This window comes from Filicampus tigris, chromosome 6 (genome assembly GCF_054856515.1).
Source record: "Filicampus tigris isolate MCC_2025a chromosome 6, RoL_Ftig_1.0, whole genome shotgun sequence".
NCBI lineage: Eukaryota > Metazoa > Chordata > Actinopteri > Syngnathiformes > Syngnathidae > Filicampus > Filicampus tigris.
Genome location: NC_141222.1, coordinates 25728388 through 25755003, shown reverse-complemented (window position 1 = coordinate 25755003; position 26616 = coordinate 25728388). Strand labels below are relative to the sequence as shown.

Below are 26616 nucleotides of genomic sequence, written 5' to 3'. Positions count from 1 at the left end.
CGCAAAGTGCCACCTGAATCCAATCCAAACAGTTCTCCCGCTTGAGTGCCGTCGCCGTGGAGACGGCGGCAGGAATGCACGCGACGGGACAAAGTTGATTGCCAGCCGCTAAACGAAAAGCACACTTTTGGTCGTTAAAAGGATGCAGTGGCAGTTCTCAGCCGACCCCATTAAAGCTTCTTAAAAAAAGAAAATCCCGCTACACACACACGAAGAAGCCTTTGTTCATTTACCTGTTACTCCAGGTCATGCTCGACTCATAAGAATCTCAATTCAGGGTCAATTAGAGTCAGAATAATGATGAATATTCAATTGAAAGTACAAATAACATTTTTATATGGCATTTGTGTGATACCCTTCAGACTAGTTTTAATGTTTTTTAGTAGCTTTTCCAAGATAAATGGGAGTAGTATTATGTTCACATTTGTGAAACAAGGGGGTAAAATCATGATACTATAAAAACATAATAATAATATTACAAAGATAAAGTAAAATTGGGAGAAAATGTTGTAAGGTAGTTAGATAGGTCAAAGTAAATTCATGACCATTACTACCAGAAAAGGTGTAATATTACAATAATTAATTTGTAACATGATGTAGTAATTTTGCACAAAAAAAAAAAAAATCTTATACTATGGAGAAAGTTGCGATTTTACTTTTTACCCGTAATTTTTCCATCTTCTTCTTTTCTGTGTTGACGTCATACTTTTTTGGACTTTTTGTGTACTTTTATGTGCATGCCATGTTTGCAAAAAGTGGTCCATGGTTCCGCTGAAAAAGCAGGTTAAGTAAGTAATCACATGGTAAAGAATATATATCCTTGAAGCCAGCAGGAAACTGTGTGTGTGTGTGTGGGGAGAGGGAGAGGGGGGTGGCATTTATACCTTTTTAAAAATAGATATTCCTATACTTAGCATTGTATTATATAGATATTCCTATACTTAGCATTGTATCATATTGTGTTTACCTCAGCATTAACAGTTATACAGGTGGTGGCGAGCTCATCTCATGGCATAGTGAAGAACACTATCCAGTGTTATTGCCTACGAGGCCTCCGCCAAGGCCTTTTGAACTAATAACAATGGACACTCTGTACAGCGGGGCTTAGTCTCGGAGGCCATCTCGAGTGGAATTAACGGACCGTTTTATAAATTAGAGGAGAGATAAACTTGTTCATCCGGCTATCACACGGCCGGCATGGTACGTCACTGCGTTAAATAAGGAGACAATCTGTTTTTCCCCCCCACCCTGCCAGTTCACTCTCGGTCAAGGTAGAGGCGAACAGTTGTTTGCTGTATTATTAATGCTGCTGTTTGTTGTGGTTGTAAAATGAAATTTAGTATTCACTTTCATTTTGGGGCGATGTAACTTTTTTCCTGGCAGAAAGGCAATGAATAAAGAAAAGCAGCGGGACCAAAATCAATCAAGAAAAGCATGCAGAGGGACCAACTGTGCATAAACAAATGGACTTTCTTGCAATGCTGACTGCTAATGTGCATTTTGTAATCACAATGTTAATTCCGGGAAAATCTATTGCCTTTATGGACAGGTGCTACCGTGATGAAGCCTACCATTATGTTGATAATCAACTCTAAAAACATTTTTGAAAAGTAACAGTCCAAGTTTTCAGTTACTGTTTCAAATGAGATTTGATAACGCTAATGTGCTAGTAGTTCGTATGCTAACATCTAGCGAGATGGTAAGCGTTTGCCTCTTGAATTACAGACATTAATTCCAATAAGCTTCATGTTTGAAGCATGGCTCTTAGCCACAAGAAGTCTGGGAACTCTTTGGGAAGTCTGGGGGACCTTTGAGAACACGAAGTTGCCCGGTAACACAGGGTTTCAGTTCAGGCCTTTTTCCTTTTTTTTTTTTTTTTTCAGCACTCTTGCAGAATGTGAAGCATTTCAGCAGGTCTGCGGCACAGAGACGAGTCTCGCTTATGGAAGCATGTGAGCAGGAGTCCCGGGGAGGCTCGGGGAATGCGGGTTGTAAGGCAGGCTAGCAGCATTAGCGCAGTTCAAAGCCGGGTCCACATGCCTTGCTGCAAACAAGGAAGCATTTTTGTTTCATCCTGACTCGCTCTAACTTACCCGTGTGGCTTGTTTGAATAAAGCCTTTGTGTGTGTGTGTGCGTGTGTGTGTGTGTGTGTGTGTGTGTGCGTGCGTGTGCGTGCATGCGTGTGTGTGTGTATGAGTGTAGTGTACACATGAAAAAAAATGGCTGCAGGTCATGACAGTTCACATCTTGCTAAGCTCAGGTAACTTTGAATAACAAAGCCTCAGGGAATACTAGCACAAAAAAGAAGCGGAAAGCAAATCTGGTTTTGTCTGTTTTTTTTCTTTTCTCCTGGCCTAAGGGCAGTTATTTTTTTCTTCTAACAGGGTAGGATAACGGTGCGGAATGGGCGCGGCAAGCAAATTCACGTGCTTTGTTCGTAAACTATTTACTCAGGATGGGATGGATAAGGTGTCACCACTAGTGACACACTTTGATGCATGCAAACTAATGTAGTAACATTACAACTTTTCTAGTACCAGTACAACTTTATTCTTGTAAGATGACAACTTTTTCCTCATAATCCTACGTTGTTTTCCTTTTCATTTTTTGACTTTATGTTGACACCTTAAGCTTTGCAACTTTGCTACTTTTTCTTCTCATCAGATCACAACCGCCCTTGTTGAGGCTTTGCGGCTGTTCTTTTAATTTTTCCTGGGAAAAAAGCCAAGGAAAAAGCAAAACATGTAGACTCAACCGAATTGACTCACTTATACAATACATTAAAGTCAGTTCGTGCCCCCTTTGAACTCAATTCAACTCTCTGTGTAAGCATGGTACACATGCTAAGAATGCTACGCGCGTGCATTTGCACCTCTTCGTCTATAAGCTCCACCCCACGCCCCCTGCAGTTTTTCATGACCTGAAGCCACAACTATTTGTCTGCTCTTACTTCCAAATCCTGGCTGCTGTCATTCAACAAAAGGCTGTATCAACAAAGCGACACCCTCTGTAAACTATCTATGTCACCTTAAATACTGTATATACTGTACATTTTTGTAGCCCTTTTAACTTATAAATGTGTTTTTTGTGTAATGATTTATTTGTATGTTTTAGGTTTTGGCACATTTTTTTTGACCATGTCAGGTGTGTTTTAGCTCAAATATACTGATGAAAAAAATCAGGCTAGGATTGTGAAAGTGTTGCAAAAAGGCAAGCCACACAGTCAGAATTAATCTTCTGAGTTTGTGAAATTTTCTGACATGATTCAGGCGATTTTGTACGACACTAGATTTGTTTTTTGTTTTTTTCCTTCTTGAAATCAAATTTTGAGACATTGAAAGATTTCGATATTCACGGTTCTGCTCTTCAAATACAATAAGTTATACTACCCCTTATTGAATGGACATCTACCTAAATACAAAGTAAACACAATGTAAACAAAAAAATGCAAAAAAGAATTCACAACACTCAAACAGAAGTTGATCATTAGATTTTTTTCCCCTATTAAACTGGGGTGAAAATCCAAATATTACGACATTAAGGGATTTTGACATTTACTTATGACATTGCCTTATAAAAATGGGGTTAATAGAAAAAAAATCACTTGGGGCACTTTTCATTTCGTGAAATTTGGTAAATGTAATATTTTGTCGGAATATTTGAGCCGAATCCCAAATTGTATGGCCACTCTAGACGTTGCACTGTACAGTTACAGTAACTTTTTTAAAGTTGACATCAACATGAATAACATCCAGGCTCTATGAAATGTTCCCTTGCTTTTGTCGTATTACACTCAATCACGTGTCACCTAAACACCAGTCCATCCTCGCTGCTTCATCGTTCTTTGACTTGCTGCAGGTACCCATCCTCCACTAGCCCTTTCGTTGTAGTTGACACCATTGTCTGTGGGTGCAATTCACGCGGTAGTTTGAAAGCTCTTTTGTTTGCTCAGCTGAAGACCGTCGCCCCCGCATGGCAGTAAAATAACCTTCCCTGCCGGCTAATGTAAACAGCACACGACTGGCTTCTTGTTGATACTATAGCACGTTGACATCTGAACCTGACTTCTGCGATCTTATTTTCCACTTTTCAACATTTTCGTATCAGAAAAAAAAAAGTATTCCAAGCATTGCATTAATGTTTGTATAGTACTGTATATGATGCAAATGCAAAAGTAAGATACTACTAAAACATGAAAAACCGTTGCAATTCAAACGGAAAAAAAACTAATCAAAGACAAAGCAAGATATGCAATGTTTTGTGCTCGAGGTGCATTTTCCGAGCATTTTGTCTAACTTAAAATCGTGCGACTTGAAAAACTTTAATGGTCCCAGTAATAGTGGAAATGCCTCATAAATACAGATCTCCGTTAATGGGACGCAAGGCACCCTACAGGCCTTAAAAAATAAATAAATAAATGTGCTTACGTAAAATTTGAAACCTTAAAAACGATGAAAATCAATCAATCAAAGTCAATATTCACAAAGAAGACATCCGAAAATACACATACATATGCCTTTATTTGATTTGACCTCTGAAATTTTATGAGGAACATTTTCTTTTCTGTCACTAAAACATAGTGACAAAAAATACCTTGGGCAATACATTGTTTTTTACTGTAAAAAAAAAAAAATACACATTTGCCTGAAATGTGTGCTGAAGCCTAAACGTACAAATGATAAGATACTGCTTACAAAATCTTTCAATTAAAGAAAAAAACGCATTTATGTAAAATTTCACCCAATGCTAAAAACATACTTCACAAAATCCAAAATATCATGATCAATACGAAAAGTTTACAAGGACAAAACATTGGCATAAAATTACCCCCCAAATACTACAACCAATACAGAGTTGTTGACCACAGAAAAAAGAGATACTCGGTTCAAAAGGGTTAGTAAAAAAATATTTCACCCAATGCTGAAAGCATATTACATAAAAAAAATATATATTATATCACGATCAATACAAAAGTGTCACCCAAAGCTAAAATCTCTTTCAGGTCAGAAAAATCTCTTTTCCAGATTGTTGCGGCTGAACTCACGTTATGGTCTCGTTTCTTTTAGGTATCATCCGAACGCAAGAGCTGCTGGACCACGAGACCACTCCCCACTACTGGCTGACGGTCTACGCCATGGATCGAGGCGTGGTTCCCCTTTCCGCCTTCGTGGAGGTCTACATCGAAGTGCAGGACGTCAACGACAACGCGCCGCAGGCATCGGAACCCGTCTACTACCCCTCCGTGATGGAGAACTCCCCCAAGGACGTGTCTATCATCCAGATAGATGCGCTGGACCCAGATGCTAAATCTAGCGATAAACTCAGCTATAAGATCACCAGTGGTAATCCACAAGGCTTCTTCGCCATCAACTCCAGGACAGGTAAGACTGCTGTTGGTTTTGAGGGGAGATTTGGGAGGGGCTACATGGATTCATAGTTGTCTGCTATTGTTGTCCGGAGCTCTAGGTAGGCATGGGTCGATTCCCGGTTTGACGGTTTATCGTGGTTTTATAAAGGTGAAGGTTTCAATTACCGCTAAAACTGTCCATCACCGGTAATGAGTTTTTCGTTTCTTTTTTGAGGGGGGCAGGCTCAGTCCCACAGCAATATGCTGCTTGCAGAAATCACTAAACAAGAATAATTGGAGATGCCAACAGCTTTTTTCTGTCACCTTCTCAGCTGAGCAGAGAGGTGAGGGGTGAGTGGTTGCACACGGCAGGAGGACGAAGACGAGAGCATATACGGATGCCTTTTTGCTATGTCGAATAATGTGCATTGCCATAAAAACAACAACAACAAAAACATGGTGCCAGCGTGTACTAGTTAGCCCCAAGGACAACATGAGCAGCCTCTGAAACTGTTCTAAAAATCAGTGCTTAGTGTTTACCAATGATGGGAGAGTATGGCATACTGAGAAGATTTAAACAATTTTGAATTGTAAATGATTAAACGATTAATAGGTTATCAAAAAAAAGTTTTTGATTAATTTGACAATCGATTAGTTATTTATTGATCGTTGCACCTTTACTGTTTCATAAATGCATGTACAGACAGATTTACAGACGTTTTTTTTGTTTGTTTTTGTGGCGTCCCAATTCAGATTATAAATTCGCATGGAGTACACCTGGCGTCACATTAACATGCCTGTGTGAATACCTCACATCTATTAATTTATGAAAATGAAAAAGCAATTTACTTTTTTCTTTTATTGGGCTGTGCCTGAGGGGTCCTCTCTGCACTCTAAAAGTGCCTTTTCTCATGCGGTGCTTTGCAAATGGCGTGACCATTAATATTTCATCGGCTTCTTATGAACTTGCCCGTGCGCTCTACACTTTGTCAATTGCGTGTTTGTGTGTGTGTGTGTGTGTGTGTGTGTGGTCCTTTTTTCCCCACTCCCAAAGGTAGTAGCATCAACACAAGCTGCAGAGTTATTTTTGTTACAACTGCCAATGTGAACTTTCTGACCAAATAAGGACGGAGAGCGTTAGTAGCGCCCCTCCCACTCCACAAACCGTCCTGGCATAAGTCATGCATGGGTATTCCCAAGTAGACGGGGGAAGTAATTAATGCAAGAGCACGCTAACTTTAATTTCCCCTTCTTCTGTGGCTGATTAAATGTGTCAGCATGGGGAATAGAGGAAAAAAAGCTGCTTGCGCCCCCGAAGGAAGTCATGTCCATTGAATTAATTCCTTCCAAAGGTAATTTGTCATAAAAGTGTAAAAAATTATTAACCATTGCTAGTTTAGCTGTAAACATATTTTCCCTGTAGGTATGATAATAGGACTGAATGATTTAAAAAAAATAACCTAATTACGACTCAGCCCGACCCCACTCAATATTGTGATTGTGGTTTGATATCTGATTGTTTTTTTTCAAGGTCCTCTTCCCATTTATTTTGTTTAAACAAACACATGTGATAAATTAATCTGTATTACAATAAACAATATCAGATTCGTAAATGTTTTGGTTTAGGTCAGGCTTACGCGAAAGAACAATGAATTAATATGAAAGATCGTTTTTTTTTAATATTCTACAACTTTAAGTGTTTAAGTGCTTACTACGATAGCTTTCATAAAATTTTACCAAGCAAGTGTGGCGTAAGCATAAGTCAGTAAATCGTAAATCAGATAACAACAATACTAACAAATCTGCGGCTTTATCACGTCACCGTTTCATGTACAGTTCAATGTCCACTGCAATTATTAAGAACTAAATCTGTCTAGACACTTTATAAATCAATTAAATCATACTGTACATACTGTATTTGTAAAATAAAATTAAAAAAAGACACGTCCACCAACTTTTGAATCGAAACTTTTCAAAACTTCCTGGGTTTTTCGTGCTTGCTTTTTCATGGCGAATCCTTAAAATTTCAGGCATGGGTCCTTCGACGTTTCCTGTTGATTGGTGAAGCTGGTGTCGGAGGCCTTTTTTTTTGTCTTTTTGTAACTTATCTGAAGAGGTACAAATGTCCATCATAATCACAACAAATAAATAGACCCATGTTTGAAATTATACAGGAAGTTGCCCTAGCTTTTTAGGCTATATCATGCCATGCGACAGTAGCATGATGTCAAATTTGAATAATTTCTAGGATTTGCCATTAAAAAGGGGATGCAAGGACTGCATAAGCTTGATGCGTCAACTGTGACACGGCAACCGCATATTGCCGGTTTGTGAAAATGTTTAAATTTACCGCATGTGAGGCCTTTTTTCCATAATAACACGTTCTAAATCTGTGTCAGACGTGCAGGGCCCCCGTCTTGGCGTTCATGCAAAGCTTGTGAACCAAAGGGTGGGAAAATAAATGAAAGCCTATGTTTTGTGTGCGTGTGTGTACCCCTTCGGCATGTGTTCCAAGCTAACAAGCTAGTAGTGTTCCTTTATCCACTATAGCTGTAAGGCTTCAAAGGCGCGAAGGCATCACTCGACGCCTTGGGTGGTGGTAGATGTGGTGATTGCCCTGCACTTGCTGCGCGAAAAGAAGTCTTGGGTCTCCTTTATTGCACCCCAGTAAAAATGAACTACTGCCTTCTCTGACACGAAGCTTTTAACACTTAAAACGCTAGAGCAGCTCTTTTTGTAAAAATCAACACCTGCAAGCGAAATACAGAACAGCTCACTTCAGAAGCTACCTAAAAAGAGGCGGGAAAAGCTGGAATGGAAGTGTTGCATTTTTGGTTCTCCACTAAGAGTGTTTGGGGCTAACGGCAAGGCAACTTTATCTAAATAGTGCATTTCATACACAAACTAACTCAATGTGCTTCACATCATCAAATGTGCAACATTTTAAAGCATTGACATCATAAGGAACGAAAGACATTTAAAAGCAAAGTAAAGAATAAAAAAAATGCGTGTAGCATAACAGCTAAACGCTGCTTCACCATTTTTGCTTTGAACTCTGGGCTCCACTAATTGGGTTGAGTCTGTAGACCTCAAAGCCCAATTTGTCTTTAATATATTCAGGATCCAAACCCTTCAGTGATTCATAGATCAGTCGAAGAATTTTAAATTGTACTCTACAGCTGACTGGCCAGTGTAAAGCACTTTAAAGCACTATACTAGAACTGCCGTGTAGCAGGGATTGTGAGGATTGGGGTGCGCCAACTCTTTTATGACTTTTATGGGGGCGCGTAGCTAAAAAGATTTGGAAAGGTAGTTCTACAACGTAAAATCAACATCGCTCAATAGGCATGTCTCGATTTTTCATTTATTTATTTTTTTTTCAAAGATCATTTGCCTAAATGTGTAACGCTGGGAATAGGGGTGCGCCAAGGGTGTGCAGGCCTTGTAAAAGTTTGATAAAAGACTGCCTTACATTGTAAAGTAAAATCGGATTTGGCCAGTTTTTCTTTTTCTTTTGCAGATTGATGTGGATTGTGTTGCCAGAGTTAGCCTTGTGTGAACTCTGCCTGTGGCTTCTAATGTATGGGCAAGACTGTTCTAATTTGTGTTGTGATGGGCGGACAAGCTTTCATTTAAATCCCCCGCATGCATACTTGACTCATGTATTCTTCAGTCAAGGCATCCCACTTGATGTCGGCTTATATTTTGTCTCCTTGGACAATTTGTCAACACACTTATTAAAGGTCGTCAATGGCGGTCGCCCACATTTGATGCCGTGCGGTGTCTGGAACATTGCAGTGGCAGGACATCGATGGACTTTGAACGGCACGCTCGTAAATGGCCTGTTTGCTTGGCGATGGTAACCAAGACAAACACGGGAAATAGATTGTTGCTAAGGCCGGTTGACAATCTTATCACACTTAAACGCTGCACCCAGTCTCGATCAATTAGGGCAGAGATTCCCCATACCATCCAGAGGGTTCTGTAAGATTTAAAGTGTCATTTACTTTGTTTGCCTCAAGTGTTATTTTTTAAATAAAAAGGCAGCTGCTCAAAACAGCTGTACCTTGACATACTGTTTTTTGCCACTACCCTTGAAGTTTACTATGAAACTAAGCATACAAGAAAATGTAATGTGTATTTCACCAAACCACATAACTTGGCCTTACAGTTCTGCTAGCCTAATGCTAACACTCAATGCAAAACGCCATAGATGTACGACCGAAACTAGCATTGATGTTGCAGTAATTAACAAGCAACTGATATTTGATCAGAAACATTGTAGCGACATGTGGACAGTCATTTTAACAATACTCACAGGAATAATAATAATAATAATAATAATAATAATAATAATAATAACAATAAGGGATGTTCGATACTGTACTGGTCTTAAAAGTTAAACACAACTAAATTGTACAGACTGCAGCCGCTAATGTGCCTAACACTTATAAGTCTTAACTAAATTTGTATCTATCTTAATTTTCTTGCCATCGGTTGATATTTGTATTCATCCTAATATGTTTGATTCTATTTCATGTTTATATGTATTTTATTTTGTGTTTTTATCATACATTTGGCGGGATCTGTGGTTGGGAGTCATACCGGTTTAGATTTAGGAGGGGGAGATGCTTCTCATTGTTGCCTTTTCAGCAGAGACGCAGCCATTATCACGGGAAGTCAGATAGGGAAAGGATAACTCCAACAACTTCCTGGCTATTGTCCGCAGGTCAAACTATGATCACAATGCCAGTGGAAAGAACGGATGGAAATGAACTGAATATTACAACTTTTTTGTATTTTTTTTTTTCGCCTCTCATACCAAATAGGTCTTTATTCTTAAGTGGTCATGACTATTGTTTTTTTTTTTTGGGGTAGGGGGGACAAAAACATTATACTGTTTAATGTACTTTAAGTGTTTGCGTCTCATAGCATTGCAAGTTGCTCACTGTCAGACTCTTATGTTGGACAAAAAGTTCTTCTTTTAAATTGTTCTTTATTCTCTTAATGGTACTGCCTTTTTCCCGTAGATTAGAAAATAAAAATCACCTAAGATCATACTCGTTTTTACAGTTTTCTACTCATATGATGTACTTTTGAAAAAAACCCACGTTCTGAATGTGCGAGTAATTGACACGCTCCTAAGAAAGTATATAATTTCCTATAGGTCCCAGAACATGGCGCCAAAGCAATTATTTGAATGCACTACTTTTTTTGCTTTGGCTTAAGCACAAAAACAGCAAGTAGGTGAATTATGTAAAAAAAATATATATATACATATATATATATATATATATATATATATGTATTGTGACAGACCTTTCTTGTATTTTTTTTCCCCACATACACATTGATAATTTTTTCTAATAACTTTGTTTTGTTGCTGTTGTTTCTTGTTGGGTTTTTTTTTTTCAAATAAAAAAACAAACTCAACAGTGACTTTAGTCTCACAACAACCTGTAATACTCTAGTAATATTTGGATACTACTTTCCCCAAAAAAATAAAAATAAATAAATAAAGTTCTCATATTAGTGACTCATAAAATGTATTCTTGAGCATTCATATTTGTTTTCGGCCACTCTTTGTCCCGTTTGGATCTCTAATCACAGCCGTGTCCTGACCTCCTTAAGTTCCCTTCTGGCCTCCATTTTCTCAAATTTCTGTTCCATTTTTCACTCACGGACAGAACTCCGCTGCTTGGCTTTTGTTTTTTTCCCCCGCCCCTCAGCCCGACTATCACGGCTATAATTACCGTCAGCCCTCCTCGGCCCACGCCTCGCGATGGCCTTTGTGTGCATTGGGACAAAAGGGAGGCCTGCGTGTTGGAAGTGTGGACTTTTTTTGGCTCACCAACCCGATCATTTTCCAGTTTTCAGGATCAGGCCGCATATCCTTGCATGAAAAGACCGGTCCTATTTAGCAAGTATTCATTTTAGGTCCAATAAAGCCTTATAGGAATCAAACCTTCAAGCTGTTGAAATAGATGAAAGTATTGTCTGAGATGTTTGGCTTGGCCGCGCATCCTGAGCTTTACGCTTTGCTGTCAACATGTGGAACAAAACCAGGACAAGATGTAGAATGCAAAAACAAGCAAGAAACAGTGTTTCTCTGTCTCATACTTTGCCCATTGCCAGGCTAGATTTATAACACATGCTTGAAGTGACACAATTAGGATTTTTTTTTTGCTCCCAAGTCACAGTTTGGCTGACTTTATTCTCATATTGTATCTTTATATGTATATTATGACTTTAATCTCCAAAAATACAATTATCCGTCCATTATCCACACCGCTTATCCTCACGAGGGATTTTTTGTTGTACTATTTTAAGTAAAAATGGACTGACTTTATAAAGGTGACTTCTTTTCCCCAAAAAATATATATATATATATTTTTCCTCATGTCATAAATTTCTTCTTGTATGATTCAGTGCTATTTTTTAACCATGAAAATACAACTTTATTCTCAATCGATTACTATTATGTTTTCCCAAAACGTTTTTCTTACTGTTAAATGTTTTTCTTGTAAAACTGCAATTTCATTCCCAGAAGAGTAATTTTATTTGTAATTTTATTTGTGCAAACCCAACAACCCCACTCCGGTCCTCGAGGGCCGCTTTCCTCCATGTTTTCCATCTCTCCCTGCTGCAGCAGACCTGATTCAAATGATTATGATCATTATCAGGCTCCTTCAGAGCTTGCTGATGAGCTGATCATTTGAATCATGTGTGTTGCAGCAGGGAGGGATGGAAAACATGCTGGAAAGAGGCCTTGGAGGACCAGAGTTTGACACCTATGGTCTATGGGATTGAAAATGTAAAGATTTGAGCTTCTCATTGGATAGCTAACTGGGAGCTTTATTTGTGCCATCAGGGTTGAAATTCATAAGTGTAAAACAAAGATTTATTCTTCCTGTTTTTAGAGTGGAGATGATTAAAAAATGTATGCACATTTGTTTGGTGTTTTTTTTCTTTCCCTTGAATGAAAATCAGTAGTCTTATGTTTAAGATTAAAAAGAGCCAAAAAGGAAAGTCTGAAAATGGAAAAGTAGCTTGTGTTTTCCTAATTGCAGTGCTGAGCCTGCAACTATTTCTGGGCAACCGTAAGTTGTGGGCCTCGCGCTCCTCGCTGGCTTTTGGGGTTTCGGAAATCCTTTGCTTGATGCTAATCGGGTCGCGGTGTGGCGACGGGGCAGCTCTTGGTGCGGTCCGAGCTGGCTCGTCTCCTCCGTGCTCGGGTGCAATTAACGCTGGCAGGATGAGCACGAGATGCCTCTGAGAACGTCGCCGTTTAGCCAGATTTTCTTCGCCTTTTGTCTGCGTGTTTGTGAATGGGCTAAGATTAGTTTTATTTCTCTTTTGGCAAAAGATGCCTTAAAAAGCCAATAGATAAGGTTGAAAGGCACGTTCTGCAATCAGCGAGTGTGTGTTATGACAAGAATGAGGCAGTAGCTGGAAAAGAGTAGACCTGATTGTGAAGCCATGCAAAAGTTGTGTTCTTTTGTCTGTGTGGATGTTAGATAGCAGGCTATTTTCAGATTCATGGAGGATTCCGTTAAGATTTAAATAAATGGAACCAACCTCTTGACTTCTTTTAGGATTCCATGATAAATCGAACGTGAGGAAAATACTTGTTTTCTAACAAACATGTACAACGATTTTTGTTGGTTTGTCCGTCTGTAAATTAGCAGGCAGGCTACATTCCAGTTTGGAGGGAGTAACTTTAGGATTAGACAGATGGAACATTTTTCATTTGTATGTTTGGCGGGTTTGGGTCTAGTCAAAAAGAGAAACTATTTGTTGAGCAAATCTGTGGACTAAAGTGAAAGGTTTTTCATTGTTTGTCCATTTCGTTCAACCAAAATAAGTGCATCGTCTCGACTGGACGTTTTTACACTAAGAGCACAAAAAGACTTGCTAATTTTGTTGTGTCTCTTCTCCATTTTAGTCGGTTGCAATGTCTTGTTTGTTCAGCTTGCGTAGGAATTAAACGTTACTCAACTGAGCTATTTGGGCTGGCCTTTGCGAGCCTTTGCGACATTTCACACGTGTCCGTCTGGCAGCTGCCAAAAATTCTTAACAGCGGGAAATCTTTTATCTCCTCCGCCTGTTCATGTTTTGCGGATGGTTGCCTGAAATTGCCATTTTTGGGGCATTTTACATTATTTTGGAATAAAGTGTATTAATGACGTATAATTCCCTACAGGCCTCGTTTCCACGACGTCAAGGAAGCTGGACAGGGAGCAGCAGGATGAGCACATTCTTGAGGTAAGGCATGGACTACTACGTTTCATGTTGCTTAGAGGAACTGTTTTTTCCCAAAATTGTTGAGGGCACTAGAGACCCAAAGTGTCTGCTCCAAACCAAGATTGCAGACTTCCTGTTTTACCAATGTGCTACCTGTGTTACCAATCAAAAATTCACACACTCAATATGGCAGACTTCTTGTTTTGTTTTTTTAAACGGGTTCTTGAATTTTGTGTGCGTGTTTGTGTTTGGGTGTGCGCGTGCGTGTGTGTGTGTGCGTGTGTGGGCGGGGGCGTGCGTGTGTGTGTGTGTGTTTGAGTCTACTCATCATCGACATGAATATTAAATTTCATGTTGCTGAAAAAAATTCTCGTTTTACTATTCCAAATTCTTAAGACTTTTTTTGTGGGTCAACTTATAAGAGATCTGGTTATTAAATTTCATGTTGCTACATGAAATTGTCTTTGGTGGGTGAATTTCAAAAACAATTATGTAAGTTGCTACTGATCCAAAATTGGCACTTCAAACCAAAATGGCAGACTTCCTGTTTGTTTTGAAACATGGGTTCTTGTGACTTTTTTGTTGGTCTACTCATGAAAGACATGGTGATTAAAATTCATGTTGCTGTGTGGGGGCTGACTTAAAAAAAAAATCTTGAGGGCGCTTCTGGCCCAAAACGGGCCCTTTAAACGGCAGACTTCCTGTCCCTTTTCAGAAATGACTTGTTAAACTTTTTTGTGGGTATACTCATGATAGACATGGCTGTAAGATTTCACGTTGCTATGTGAAACTGTCTTCGTTGGCTGAATTTGAAAGCAGTACTGTGAGGCTGCTACCAAACCAAAATGGCAGACTTGCTGTTTGTTTTATTTTACAGTATGGGTTGTTGAGACTTTTTTGCGAGTCAACCCATGATAGACATGCCTACCCAATGTCATGTGAGGTTAGATGCTAGGTGAAACTGCCTTGGGGCGCAGAATTATTTTTTGGGGGGTCAAATTCTAGAGAGGCTCGAGCTAGCCATTCCAGGTTATCATGTGTAAACATTTATAATTATGTGGTTAACACTCAAGAGTCTTTCTCTCATTTTAGGTTGGTGTATTCTTTGGGTAGAGCAGCAGGGCCGTAAATCATATAAACCAATAAACTTTGTGTTTTTGGGTGGAGAGTCATCGCTGTCTTGTAGACCAAGAAGCTACCGTCAGTGTTTTACACTCCAGGCTTTTAATTGACCTCGGCTGCGCCATCTTTGCTCACTGCACAAACCAAAGTTGATAATGGAGCCGTTTTAATTGCCTTTTTTTTTTCCTTCTTCTTGTTGGGCTTTTAATTACAGTCGGGAGCGGCGGCGTTCAGCTGCTCGTACATCTGCTGCCTGAGCTGCGTTATTTCTCATCCTCAGATTGTGTTACATGTTTCAATTATAGCCGTAGAATGGAGTTCAATAGCAATTTTCACAGACAATGCTAGAAAAAAAGTGCCAAGTATAATGCGTAAGACGCGGTAGGTTGGACAAAGGGAGTCAAAATAAACTCATACTTAAGATCACTAATAACCGTAAATATGCATTTTAAAAACATTGACAGAACCAAACTCTTCAATCTACAGTGGAGTCAGCCTACCTTAAAGAAGTTAACCACTGTAACACATCAAAACTATAAAACAATCTGCCTTAAACAGATGGACCATTGTAAAATGTACAAATAATTAAGGATTTTTTTTAACCACTGTTGAAACTAAACAGACTACTCAAAAGAAGTTAAACCAATGTAAAAGCAATACAGTGGTCGACATTTTAAAAACGTTGAAACGTAAAAATAATAAACAGGGTACTTAAAAAAAAAAAATTAAAAAACTGAAAAACACAGGGCCATAAATTGCAAATTGCATCCTGAACAGTCCTTCATTTGGAACAAGAGAATCACCTAAGAAAAAAAAGGCAATGAAAAACTCAAAAGTTTGCCTTAGATACTCACTGAACTGAACTGAACTCTTGCAAAGTTTAGTGCTACTTTAGAGGCTCGCTTTTCCCGACAAATTTGGGTCGAATTCCACATTGCAAAGTTCAAAGAGAAGAAAGGAACACATGTTAAGGTTCGTGTGCTGCCATGGCGACTTAAGGTGTGTGTTCGTGCGCCCATCGTGTGTGTGTGTGTGTGTGTGTGTTGGAATCCGGAAGCCATTTTCTCACACTGCACTTTCACAACCCTTTAAATCCATACACACACGCACACATGCACACACAGTCGGGGGCGGGTAACTTCGACCTAGGAGAATGATGGTAGTGGGAGGGGGTCTATAGCTTTTACGATGAGAGAGGCGATTGGTGGCGCATGGGGGGGAATGGTAGGTTTGTATGTCTGGGTGTAAAAGAGAGAGAGCAGATAGGCCAACTCGTCGGTCTGGATGGGAGAGGCTGGGGGAAGGGGAGAGGCAAAGTGGGACATGCCGGGGCATGCTAAGGAATCAGGTCCCTGGACCGGGAAGAGTGGAAAGAAGAAACAACAGAAGGGGGGTTGAAAAGGGGAGGCGGATATAGCTGAACATCTGCCGTGAACAGTGGGTTTACACAGCATGCCTTTAGCACAAAGTAGATCACTACCTGGGTGCTACACGACTGTGCAAACACACACCCTTGCGTGATGCAGTGACCTCATGTGTATGACTAAGGCGCACAAGTGCAAAAGTTGCACTTTTTTAATTGTAGTAGATGTGGGGGAAAAAAACTCACCACTGTTACTAGCAAAATGTACAGTCTACTTAAAAGAAGTTAGACACCGTCAAATGTAAGTTAACACTATTGCAGTGTAAGAATTTCAACCATTGTTTTCACAAAATGATAAAACGGTGTACTTTAAAGAGTTAACCACTTTCAAAACCGAAAAAGGACAAAACAGCCTTCCTTAAAACAAAATCAAGCATTGTCAAATAAAAGTTAACCGCTATAAAAACAGTACACCTTTTAAAAAAACATCTCTGTAACAAATAGAACAACAATGAACTGGTGTACTTACTTCTATTAAAAAAAATAAAGCAGTCTACCTTAAGTTAAGTTAACACCTATAAAAATGTAAAAACAGTCTACCCCCCCGCACACACACGCAGTAAAAACACTACAACAGTCTTTGTAAAAAAAAAAGAAAAACTATAAAATGTAAAAAGAATAAATTGGTTGACCTCAAAACATTAGCCTAAACTGTAAAATGATAAGACTGTCTACCTTCAAGAAGTTAACCACTATAAAAATATAAAAACAATAAAACAGTCATTATCAACATCATATAAATGTTTTCCCACCCTGTTACTATAGTTGCTTGCTAGCATGCTAACCATTCAACATAATGGTGAAATTGGAACACTGTCATCTACAGGTAGGAGACTGTTACTCCATAAATGAGTCATTCAATTCTCATTTTAAAAAAAACACACACAATAATATTAAATCAACATCTTGTGTTCAACAGTAATCTGTCACATGGGCACAGGTTAATTCCCACTGTTATCAGTGAAAGTGGTTTTGCGCGCTAACAGCAAATAGAACTAGCCAGGCAATCCTTCTCGAGAGAGACATTGGGCTTGTATCAACGGTGCATTTTGGCGGCCATCTGCAGACGCCCCAAACAACTACATTAGCAGGCTAATTGAAATGACGCTAGCAAATGGTGTGTGGCTGGCAGATGCTTCTTAACGGCGGCGACATTTGTTGTGCCCTTGCGGCGTCTCTTGCTAGCAGTGCTGTGACTGTGCGTTCAGTTGTCCTAAGACTATTTTTTTCCCCATTCCCCGAGTAAAAGCCTCTATAATGACACATAAAGCTGCGTCTGTTCTTTGTGTGAAAGTCCGAATGTTCACTACTTTGGCAATTGTAACACACCCCCGAGCCCAATTATAACTACCCCACAATGAACCAGGAGTATCATGCTACCAAGGGGCGTACATTGGGGAATTTCACAAACTTATTCATGTAGGAATGACCCACATTTTTTCGTTGTGAATTAAATGACTTATTTTCCCCATTTTTTGCCTTTTTCATAAGATGAATGTTACAGTCCACCGCAAAATTCAAAATGGAGCCATCATCCATAAGTCATTCTACATTAACCAGGAAGTTGCCATCTACCAAAATGCATACATTACCGTTTTGTGAAATCATAGATGAACGAATGAACTATAAATTTCTGTAACTAATTTAATTTGTGTCTTTAATTTTCCATCAATGATTGTGGTTCGTGTGAATTATACAGTCCACCACAAAGTCAAACTGGAACCATCCATCTACTGTATATGTCAACCTTCATGATTCAGCCTGCTGTACATTACCATTTTTTGTGAAATTATGAACAAAGGAATTAACCATACTTTTTATTATTTTTTTTTTTTTACACACGATTGCAATTTTTCCCCCACAATGGTGTCATCCACGTAGCGCCAATACTGAGCCGTCGATCCATAACTCATGAACCAGGAAGTAACCAGCAACCAAAATGGTTACATTACTAATTTTTGCAAAACATCGCAACAAACAAATGAACTTTTCAATTAGTCACTATAGCATAAATGGTACCATGGAACCATCCGTCCATATAGAATCCTACACCAAACCGGAAGTACCCAGCTACTTTTAAAGCTGCACATTAATGATTTTTGCAAAACATTATAGAATGTTAACACAAATTTATGATTTTTTCTCTATTGAGTCACTAAGGTGAGAATGGTACAGTCTATCCCAGAACTCAAAATACCATTCATCCATATTCCTACATTAACCAGGAAGTAGGCAGTAACGAAAAGGGGTACATTACTGATTTTTAGGAAACATTTGGGAATCATTCATAGTAGTAGTTAGATATCATGTGCCCTGTTTCCACCAAGTTATACGATTCCCTTTGGTTAAAAATGTTCCGTGTTTTCCACATAGAGACTCCCAAAATTACAATTATTGAAAATGATGTAATATTTTGCTTATTTCTCCCCCCAGGTCACCATCACCGACCACGGCGTTCCAGCCAAATCCACCACAGTGCGCGTCATCGTGCACGTGCTGGACGAGAACGACAACCGTCCGCTGTTCCTGGAGAAGATCTACAAGATTAAGCTTCCCGAGCGCGAGCGCACCCCTGAGAAGGAGCGGCCCGCTGCGCGGAGGGACCCGGTGTACCGGGTGGTCGCCTCCGACCGCGACCACGGCGCCAACGCTGAGATCTCGTACAGCGTGGAGGAGGGCGACGAGCACGGGAAGTTCTTCATTGAACCCAAGACGGGAGCGGTGTCATCCAAGAAGTTCTCGACGGCGGGGGAGTATGACATCCTCACGGTGAGTTTTTGAAAGTTGGAAACAGGCGCCCTCGCCGTGAAAGTCTCTCAGGGAGGTATGGCACAAGAAGGATTGTCTTAGCTGCCAGTCTCTTTCCTGCTTGACTCTCTGCAAGACTAAAAATCGATAGGACTATGTGGATCACCACCTGTGTGTCGCCCATATACATTAGTTGCAATACTGTACTATAATGTCCACATACAGTTCTGTTTATAATTTGAATGTTACTCTGGAAAGCGTAGTCCTCATTAATCACCAAAGTGCAAATGTTGGTGTCTTTCATTGCAATGCAAGTGTAAAAAGATGATAACAACTTGTTATAGTTTTTCTTGGAAACTAAAAGACACCTTACCCTAAAGAAGTTCAATACTCTAAAATGTAAAAGCAACACAATGGTTTGTTTTGAAGTTAACCTCTGTAAAACAGTCTTAGGTTGACCCCTATAAAACGTAAAAAGTTTGTCAGTTTAAAATTAAGAGATAAATATTTTGATAATCAATTAATCATTTAGAGATGTTTAATTTAAAATTGTCTACATTTTTAGAATTTCAGCCTTTTCAACAGTAAATATTCTCAGATTTCTGTAGTTCGCCATGAAATTATGCTAAGTATCTATGGTTTTTGTTTTGTTTTGTTTTATTTTTTTCCTCAAAATAAGACATTTGCAAACATCTGCTTTTACCTTGGAAAACAATGATCAACATTTTTGGCAATTTTCTGACAACAAATTAAGAAACTGAATCATAATTCATTTATGTTTGCGCATTGTCTGCACTCTCAATTTGAAATAAGAGGCGTGAGGATTAAAACATTTTTTAAAAAGCAGATTTGTCATTCATAGATAAAACAATCAACAGATTAATCAATTTTTAAAATAACTTAGTTATAGCCTTAAAAAAACCCTAAGTAATTCTGAACACAGCCACATCCCTAGTTATAAGAGTGTGCGCACACTTACCACAACCACTTACACAGTTCAGATTTTTCAGATACGTTCTACAGATTGTTGGTCACATTAACGATGGAAAAAGTTTTGAAACAATTTATCTTGGTGGCATTTTTTTATATCCTGAAAACCTCAGCCTACTACAGTCTACCATTAAAAACGAAAGTTTATCTTAAAAATGTTAATGACTGTGGAAATGTAAAAGCATTGAAACAGTCTAACTTTAACGAGTAAAAAGTATAAAAACAATCCAACAGTGGACCTTCAAGTAACTAATACCCTCTCGTTACCTGACTGTATCAGATTAAAGCGGTGGACAACGGGCGCCCACAGAAGTCGTCGACATGTCGCCTCCACATCGAGTGGATCCCCAAGCCTGAGGTACCGGAGGACGCTGCCCCGCTGGTCTTCGAGGAATCACCTTTCTCCTTCTCCGTGATGGAGAGCGACCCCGTGGCGCACATGGTGGGCGTCGTGGCCACCGAGTCGTCGGACGTTCCCGTGTGGTTCGAGATCACAGGTAGCCGTCACTCTAATTAACGTTCGTGTCATACTTTCCCCCCAAAAAATAATGTTCGGGATATTCAGCTTTCGGGTGAAATTTATTGGTCCATTCTTGTGACCAGTGACATCAGCAGGTTGCAGCAGGGAGACTGGAAGAGTCACAGAAAGGCATAGACGAGGACGCCCTTGGACTTTTTTTTTTTTAATTTTGCCATTCAGATCCTTCTTAGAGAACAGAAAGTGATAAAAAAAAAACGCACTGAAACATTGAAGCAACAGATTTTGATGATGATAGTGCTATCTTGTTGGTAGTGCTATCTTGTTGCATTATCTTACCTTAAGACAAGCTTAGATTGAACTTTCCTAACACATTTTCTTCTTCTCCTCCACCACTGTCCCTTGATTTCTTTCTTTTGTCTCTGGTGCATTGTTATGCTTTCAAGGCGGCATAGAGGAAAAGGACACTGAGATGTTTTACGTCCTTCAGATGGCTTGCGACCACAACTGTACAGCAGAAGGTAGCTGCTGGCAAACATGGTGTACAGTAGATGCTCAGTGTCGTATCGTGCCTCATTTTTTGCCTGCCACTTTGATTTGATTTGAATGTCATTTGCCTTTGATCTTCATTTTAATGTTGTCAATATGCTCTTTTTCTATTATGTTGCGTGTTTTATGTTGTCTTACCATGGCTACGTTTACATGACAACAGATGACAAAAACAGTGTAATGTGTAATGTAGGTTGTGGCCTGTAGGTGGCAGCGTCACTTTGTAATTTGCACATTCTCACGTCACAATCGGACTTTTGGATTTTATGTGACTTTTATAAATAGTTTGTTTTTGTTTTAGGAACGACATGAAAGAAATATGTAGTCATGTATTGCTTAACATCTTAAATTTGTCCTTTTTAAACAAAGTGCGACATTATTAACGTTGGCGTATGCGGAGGTTTTGGCATTTTATTTATTTAACCTTTATTTATCCAGAAGACAATTGAGACCAGATTGTCATTTGCAATGCTGACCTTTTCAGCAAACAGCAAAGTAAAACAAAGCAAAATAAAAGCAAATTCAATTTATTATTATAATTACAATTTAACATGTCGTTACAGTATGACTTTTGGATTTTAATGTGACTATATGCTACATGGCAATATTAATTTATTGTTGATGTTTTTCTATGTTGGAAAGTGCAACCATTTAGCGTTATTGAAATTGTTGGTTACTCTTTTTCGTTTGTTTTCTTGATCGGAAACGAAGGCTAACCAAGTACAAGTTTTTGAATTATCCCGCTATAAAAACTTGATACCGTTTTCGCGCAAATGAATGAGTTTGACGGAATGCTAAGTTGTGACTTGCACTTATCCAGCTTCGTACATTTTCTATCCTTCTGGAAACTGTGCGGTAGTTAATGTTCTTTACAAAAAAAACGTAAATGTATGCACCCACCCGATGTTTGTACGTTTTCAGTCTACCAAATGCTGTTGTCATATAAACAAACGTCCAAAACAACATTATTATTATTTTTATTTTTTACCCATTCTTATTATAGTACAAAACATGTTGTTTAAACACCACCTCCCGGCCTCAAGTTATCTCCCCTTTGTTTGTTTGTTGAACTTTCACACGAGTGATGTTTGTTTGCCTGCTTTCTTGCTGTGACCGGTGTCCCTTGTCCTTTGTACAGGAGGAAACTATGACAGCCGTTTCGATGTGGGCAAGGCCAGCGGAACCCTTATTGTGGCAAGGCCGCTGGACGCTGAGCAAAAGTCCAACTACAACCTGACGGTGGAGGCCACAGATGGAACCAGGACAGTTAGCACGCAGGTAACAAAACTTAGCCAAAACACTGGAGAGGAAATGGATGTAGGATCTCTATTTATTCATCTGTACGTGACTAGACCACCAACAGCCATATTCAGTCATCTCGGGTAATTAGATTTGTCTAGCGCATAGCTAATTAGGTTTGTCTAGTTGATAATTGATAAAGTTTGCCTGCCTTGTAGTTAAGATAGGATGAGGGCAGTGGTTAAATCCAGTTGTCTGTTGACGCAAATCAATTCTGTGAAACGAGACCTACGGTAACGAAGGCTGACGTGTTTACTGCGCTAATTAGCACATTGTTCCAATTAAAAGATAATTGGACTTAAAAAGATAGTCGGGATGTTTTTTTTTTCCCCCTGAAATTTGAGAAATAATAGAAATAAAGTTAATCTGTTCCTGCAGTTGGAATTTCATCATCACAAGACATTTAAATAGTGTAATGGTCATATTTAAGAAAACATTGCAACATAGACAATTAGCATATAAATCAGTAATTGTTTTTAATCATACAAAATGGCAAAAAAAAGTTTCTTGTTTTTGTTGAATGGTCGTCAATTTGACCAATAACTTGAATTTTATTCTGCTCCCTAAATTAAACACTACTTTTTTTTTCCATTAATTAATCGGTAAATTAAAGGAGTAATTTTGAATACTGTTTTGGGCGATAAGTTGCTTTTTTTTGTTTTTTATTGTTGTTGTCGTTTTCCTCTGAATTAGTTATGATTTTTATGCAGATCCCAAAATTGAACAGAGATTTGACAGAAATTATGTCATTTAGCATATTCAGCCATGAGCAAAAAAAATTATACCACCCTTGTTTCTTTAGTTTCCTGTTCATTTTAAATGACTAGTACAACTAAAGGTACATTTGTTTGAACCAATATATTAATGACAACAAAAACATTTCAGAGTTGAATTTAAGAGTAGATTGAGACATTTTCAGAAGATTTTCTTGATGATAAGCAAAATCGCAAAATCACAATCATCACACATTCTTACATCAATAGCTATGTCACTGTACTGCCAAAAACGGTGCTTTTAGTCATTCCATGTTTTCTTTTGTGACAGCTAATCACTTGATACACTTTTAATAGTCCCTCGAGCATCTCCAATTGGTCCAAAATGCTGCTGCTCGCCTCCTAACTGGAGCTCGGAAGAGGGAGCATATAACCCCAATTCTGGCCTCCCTTCACTGGCTCCCAGTGCATTTTAGGGTTCATTTTTAAGATATGTTTTCAAGCATCTTTTACGCAACATAAAAATTACAATACTTAAAATTTTTCAAGCTTTATTTCCTATAATTTTCTGTAAGAAAACAATGCAACTTTCAAAGTAGTTTGTTTGAAATTTTTTAACATGTAAATGACTATGCAAATGTACATCTTTATGCTTGTTGTAACAAAGTGTCTGTGTTTTTCTTGCCGTTCTCACGGTCACGCCTTGTCCGTGCGATTTTGCGATGTAGCTACATGCTAGTTTTGTGGGCTCTTCCACAGTCCGCCTTTGCCGTCCTTTGTCCTCGGCTGCGAAAGAATCCGTTTGTTGTCGCTGGCTATGAATGCGGCCTTTCATCATCACGCTTCTTCTGCTGCTGTTGCCTCGCTTGAAGCCCTTGCCGAGCCACCCTCGCTCATCCGCAGCGTGTCCTTTCATTTAGTGGACCACTTCTTTTTTGCTTGCTACTTTCTTCAAAGCCCCAGCAACAAACGTCAACTTGTACTTAAATGACTCACAGTCAAAGGTGAACTTTAGCCTTAATTCAAAGTCAGAGTCAAAGTGGTAAATTGTGCCCAATTTATATTTATTCTAATATTCTTTTATTCTTATTAATTTTAAACATAAATTCTTATCATTTTGTCGAATGAATAATGGCAATTAAATAAAAAGCAAATGTGCAATTTTCTTCCATCATTTACTGAACACAAAGTCATAATTAGACAAAAACAATTAGCTTTAATTGTTAGACTTTTAAATTGTGTCACTTTTAAAACTGATCATTTCCTTGAAGACTTTAAGGTAAATTTGTTAGTTTGACACATCTCTAAGAGTGTAATTTTATAAACATAACCATCGTAAATAGAAAAAAACAAATGTTCTACTTTTAAACCCCGTCTTTAATTCAAATAGTTTTCCTTGAAAAAATAAAATACTGATATTAGTACATTTTTGCCATTTTCTTACTTACTGACTAAATTGACTTCAACTTTAATTCTTGTCATTATCATTGAAGATTTAAAGGTACAGTCATTGCATTCACAAACCATATACCGGTAATCAGTGGATCACAGGACATAGCAAAATCATGAGTCGCGATGCAAACTTGATTCTCTGGGGATAACGTTCAAGTTTTGTTTTCCTTTCAGACCTGCTGAGTTTGTCTACAAATTAGATGGGGTGGGTGGATCACACGCATTGCAAAGGCGACCTCGTGAAAGCTCTGCTTCATTATCTCATCCTCAATCAAAGTCATGTGGAAGCTTTGCGAGACATGCTGGCCTATTTTCACTCGCTTTCTTCACTTTTTGAACAAATATGCTTTCACGCATACCGATCATCATTTCATTACATTACAGCAAGAGAGGACATAATGTATGTAGTATGGTGGTAATCCTGTTTTGGGAACATGTGTGCGTGCCCGCTGCCAGTGCCCACAACCTGCTACCTGGCAGGGGGCTCGGTCCTTCCAAAACCGGGCCCAGTTGGGGGGGGCAACCAGCACAAAGAACCACCCCCAAAGCCCTGCACCCCTGCCACTTCCTAATGCTCCACTTTATCACATTGAATCCATTTTCCTTCCTAGGCCTCCTTTGCTAATGTAAAGTCGTAATGATTGTAAGGATTGAGCAAATGCTAACAGTTGATATGCTAACATATGGCAAGGTTTATACATGCTGCCCTGTATTTTAATTGATAAGACTGTATCTGTAAAATACAAAGTATCTTATTAAAAAAAATTATAACTTGCTAATAGCTGGTGCGATTGAAAAAAAAATAGCTTGAGTTCAAAAGGCACTTTGAGAATTTTACATCTGTTGCTGAGTACTATTTCAAATGATAATGAATAAAATGTTGGAAGTTGATATTCTAACATTCAGTATAGCGAGATAAAGAATCACCAGTACTCATACGGATTGCTGAATATTTTGCGTAATGCCCTGTAAAGTGTTTAACAAAATGCTAACATGCTAGCAGTTGGTATGATAAGAAATAGCACGGCAGTAAAAATAATGCAATAAGCGTTTTCATCCAGGACTGTAGTCGGTACAATTACAGAAATTGATCAAATGCTAACGTGCTACAGTTGCTATGCTGCAATGTAGCAACAGTAGCAAACTGAGTACAAAAGATTTGTGAGAATTCTACATCTTGCCTTGTCGTTGGTTAATATTTCAAATTACAATTGATAAAATTGTAAGATACCAAATGATAGTAAGGAGGACAACATAAACACAGGAAGTACGAACACAGATCGAAAAGCTTTTTTACATCTTGCCCTGACATCGGTCACTATTTCTAATGGGAATGCTAACAATTGGAATGCTAACATATAGCAAAGATAGCCACGTGAGTACAGAAAGTACTATGGCAGCTCAATAAAGATTTTACACGCTGCCCTTTTAGTCAGATGCTATTACAGAAAGTGATGAAGTTCATGCATACCAACAGTTGGTATGTTATCATACAGCATGCTGACAAACTGGCCTAATTTTAATTCTGCAACATCTAGTGCCTCAGGGGGCATGCTGACTGCTAACAGTTGATATTTGCGATATACAGCAAGGATAGCAACCCGAGTACAGAAAGCGTTAAAGCAGTTCAATATTTTATTCTGCTTCATAGCCGTAGTGCTATTTTGAATGAAAATCAACAGAATGTTAACATGTAAACACTTTTCCCATTCCTGACTGTTTTTGCAGTGACGTTCTTCTCAGCCATTTTGTTTTTGCACATTTCACACACAAGCATGTGCTTTCTAAATTTGACCTTTTTTTTTTCGCCTCCATCTCTGTCATTTCACCCTCACAGCTTCTTTTTTTTCCCCCCTACCCGTCCTTCAGTGTGGCTCCATCTGTCATATGTACACACACAGTCACAGTCACGCCTCTGCACAGCATTCCCCGGAGGAGGCTACACGCACGCACACACGCACGCCCACGCACACGCGCTCACACAACCTTAGCATTTCCGTTGTTGTTCGTGCTGTAGTCATTTTGTGATCACTTGTGGAGTCCTCCTGTCTATGATGTCTGGTGTGCAGTGAGTGAAGTGATGACTCCATACGGTAACATATTCCAACAAAATGGTAATTGGGTCACTTGAAGAATGTCTAAGTGTGTTTGTGTGTGTGTTGTGAGACATCAGGGATCTGCTGCTTTATGATGTCTGGCATGACATGAGAAGACATGCCTGGAATAGCTGCTTAAGGGTGCAACCATGCA

General features: G+C 38.9%; 1 protein-coding gene across 8 annotated transcripts in view; it reads left to right on the top strand.

Annotated features, from left to right (window-relative positions):
- The window catches only part of fat1a (FAT atypical cadherin 1a), a 71604-nt gene that overhangs the window by 11614 nt on the left and 33374 nt on the right, over positions 1-26616 (top strand). For 7 of the 8 annotated variants that reach the window (XR_015087100.1, XR_015087099.1, XR_015087101.1 and 4 more), the window contains exons 3-8: positions 5068-5382; positions 13552-13613; positions 18571-18906; positions 20156-20372; positions 20800-20874; positions 22041-22180. Coding sequence is in view for 5 of the 8 variants with exons in the window: in XM_086033037.1 (XP_085889163.1) it covers positions 5068-5382; positions 13552-13613; positions 18571-18906; positions 20156-20372; positions 20800-20874; positions 22041-22180 (1145 nt within the window). In the remaining 3 variants the exon portion in view is untranslated. The remainder of the gene's footprint in view (positions 1-5067; positions 5383-13551; positions 13614-18570; positions 18907-20155; positions 20373-20799; positions 20875-22040; positions 22181-26616) is intronic. The other variant, XM_086033038.1, reaches the window with a different exon arrangement.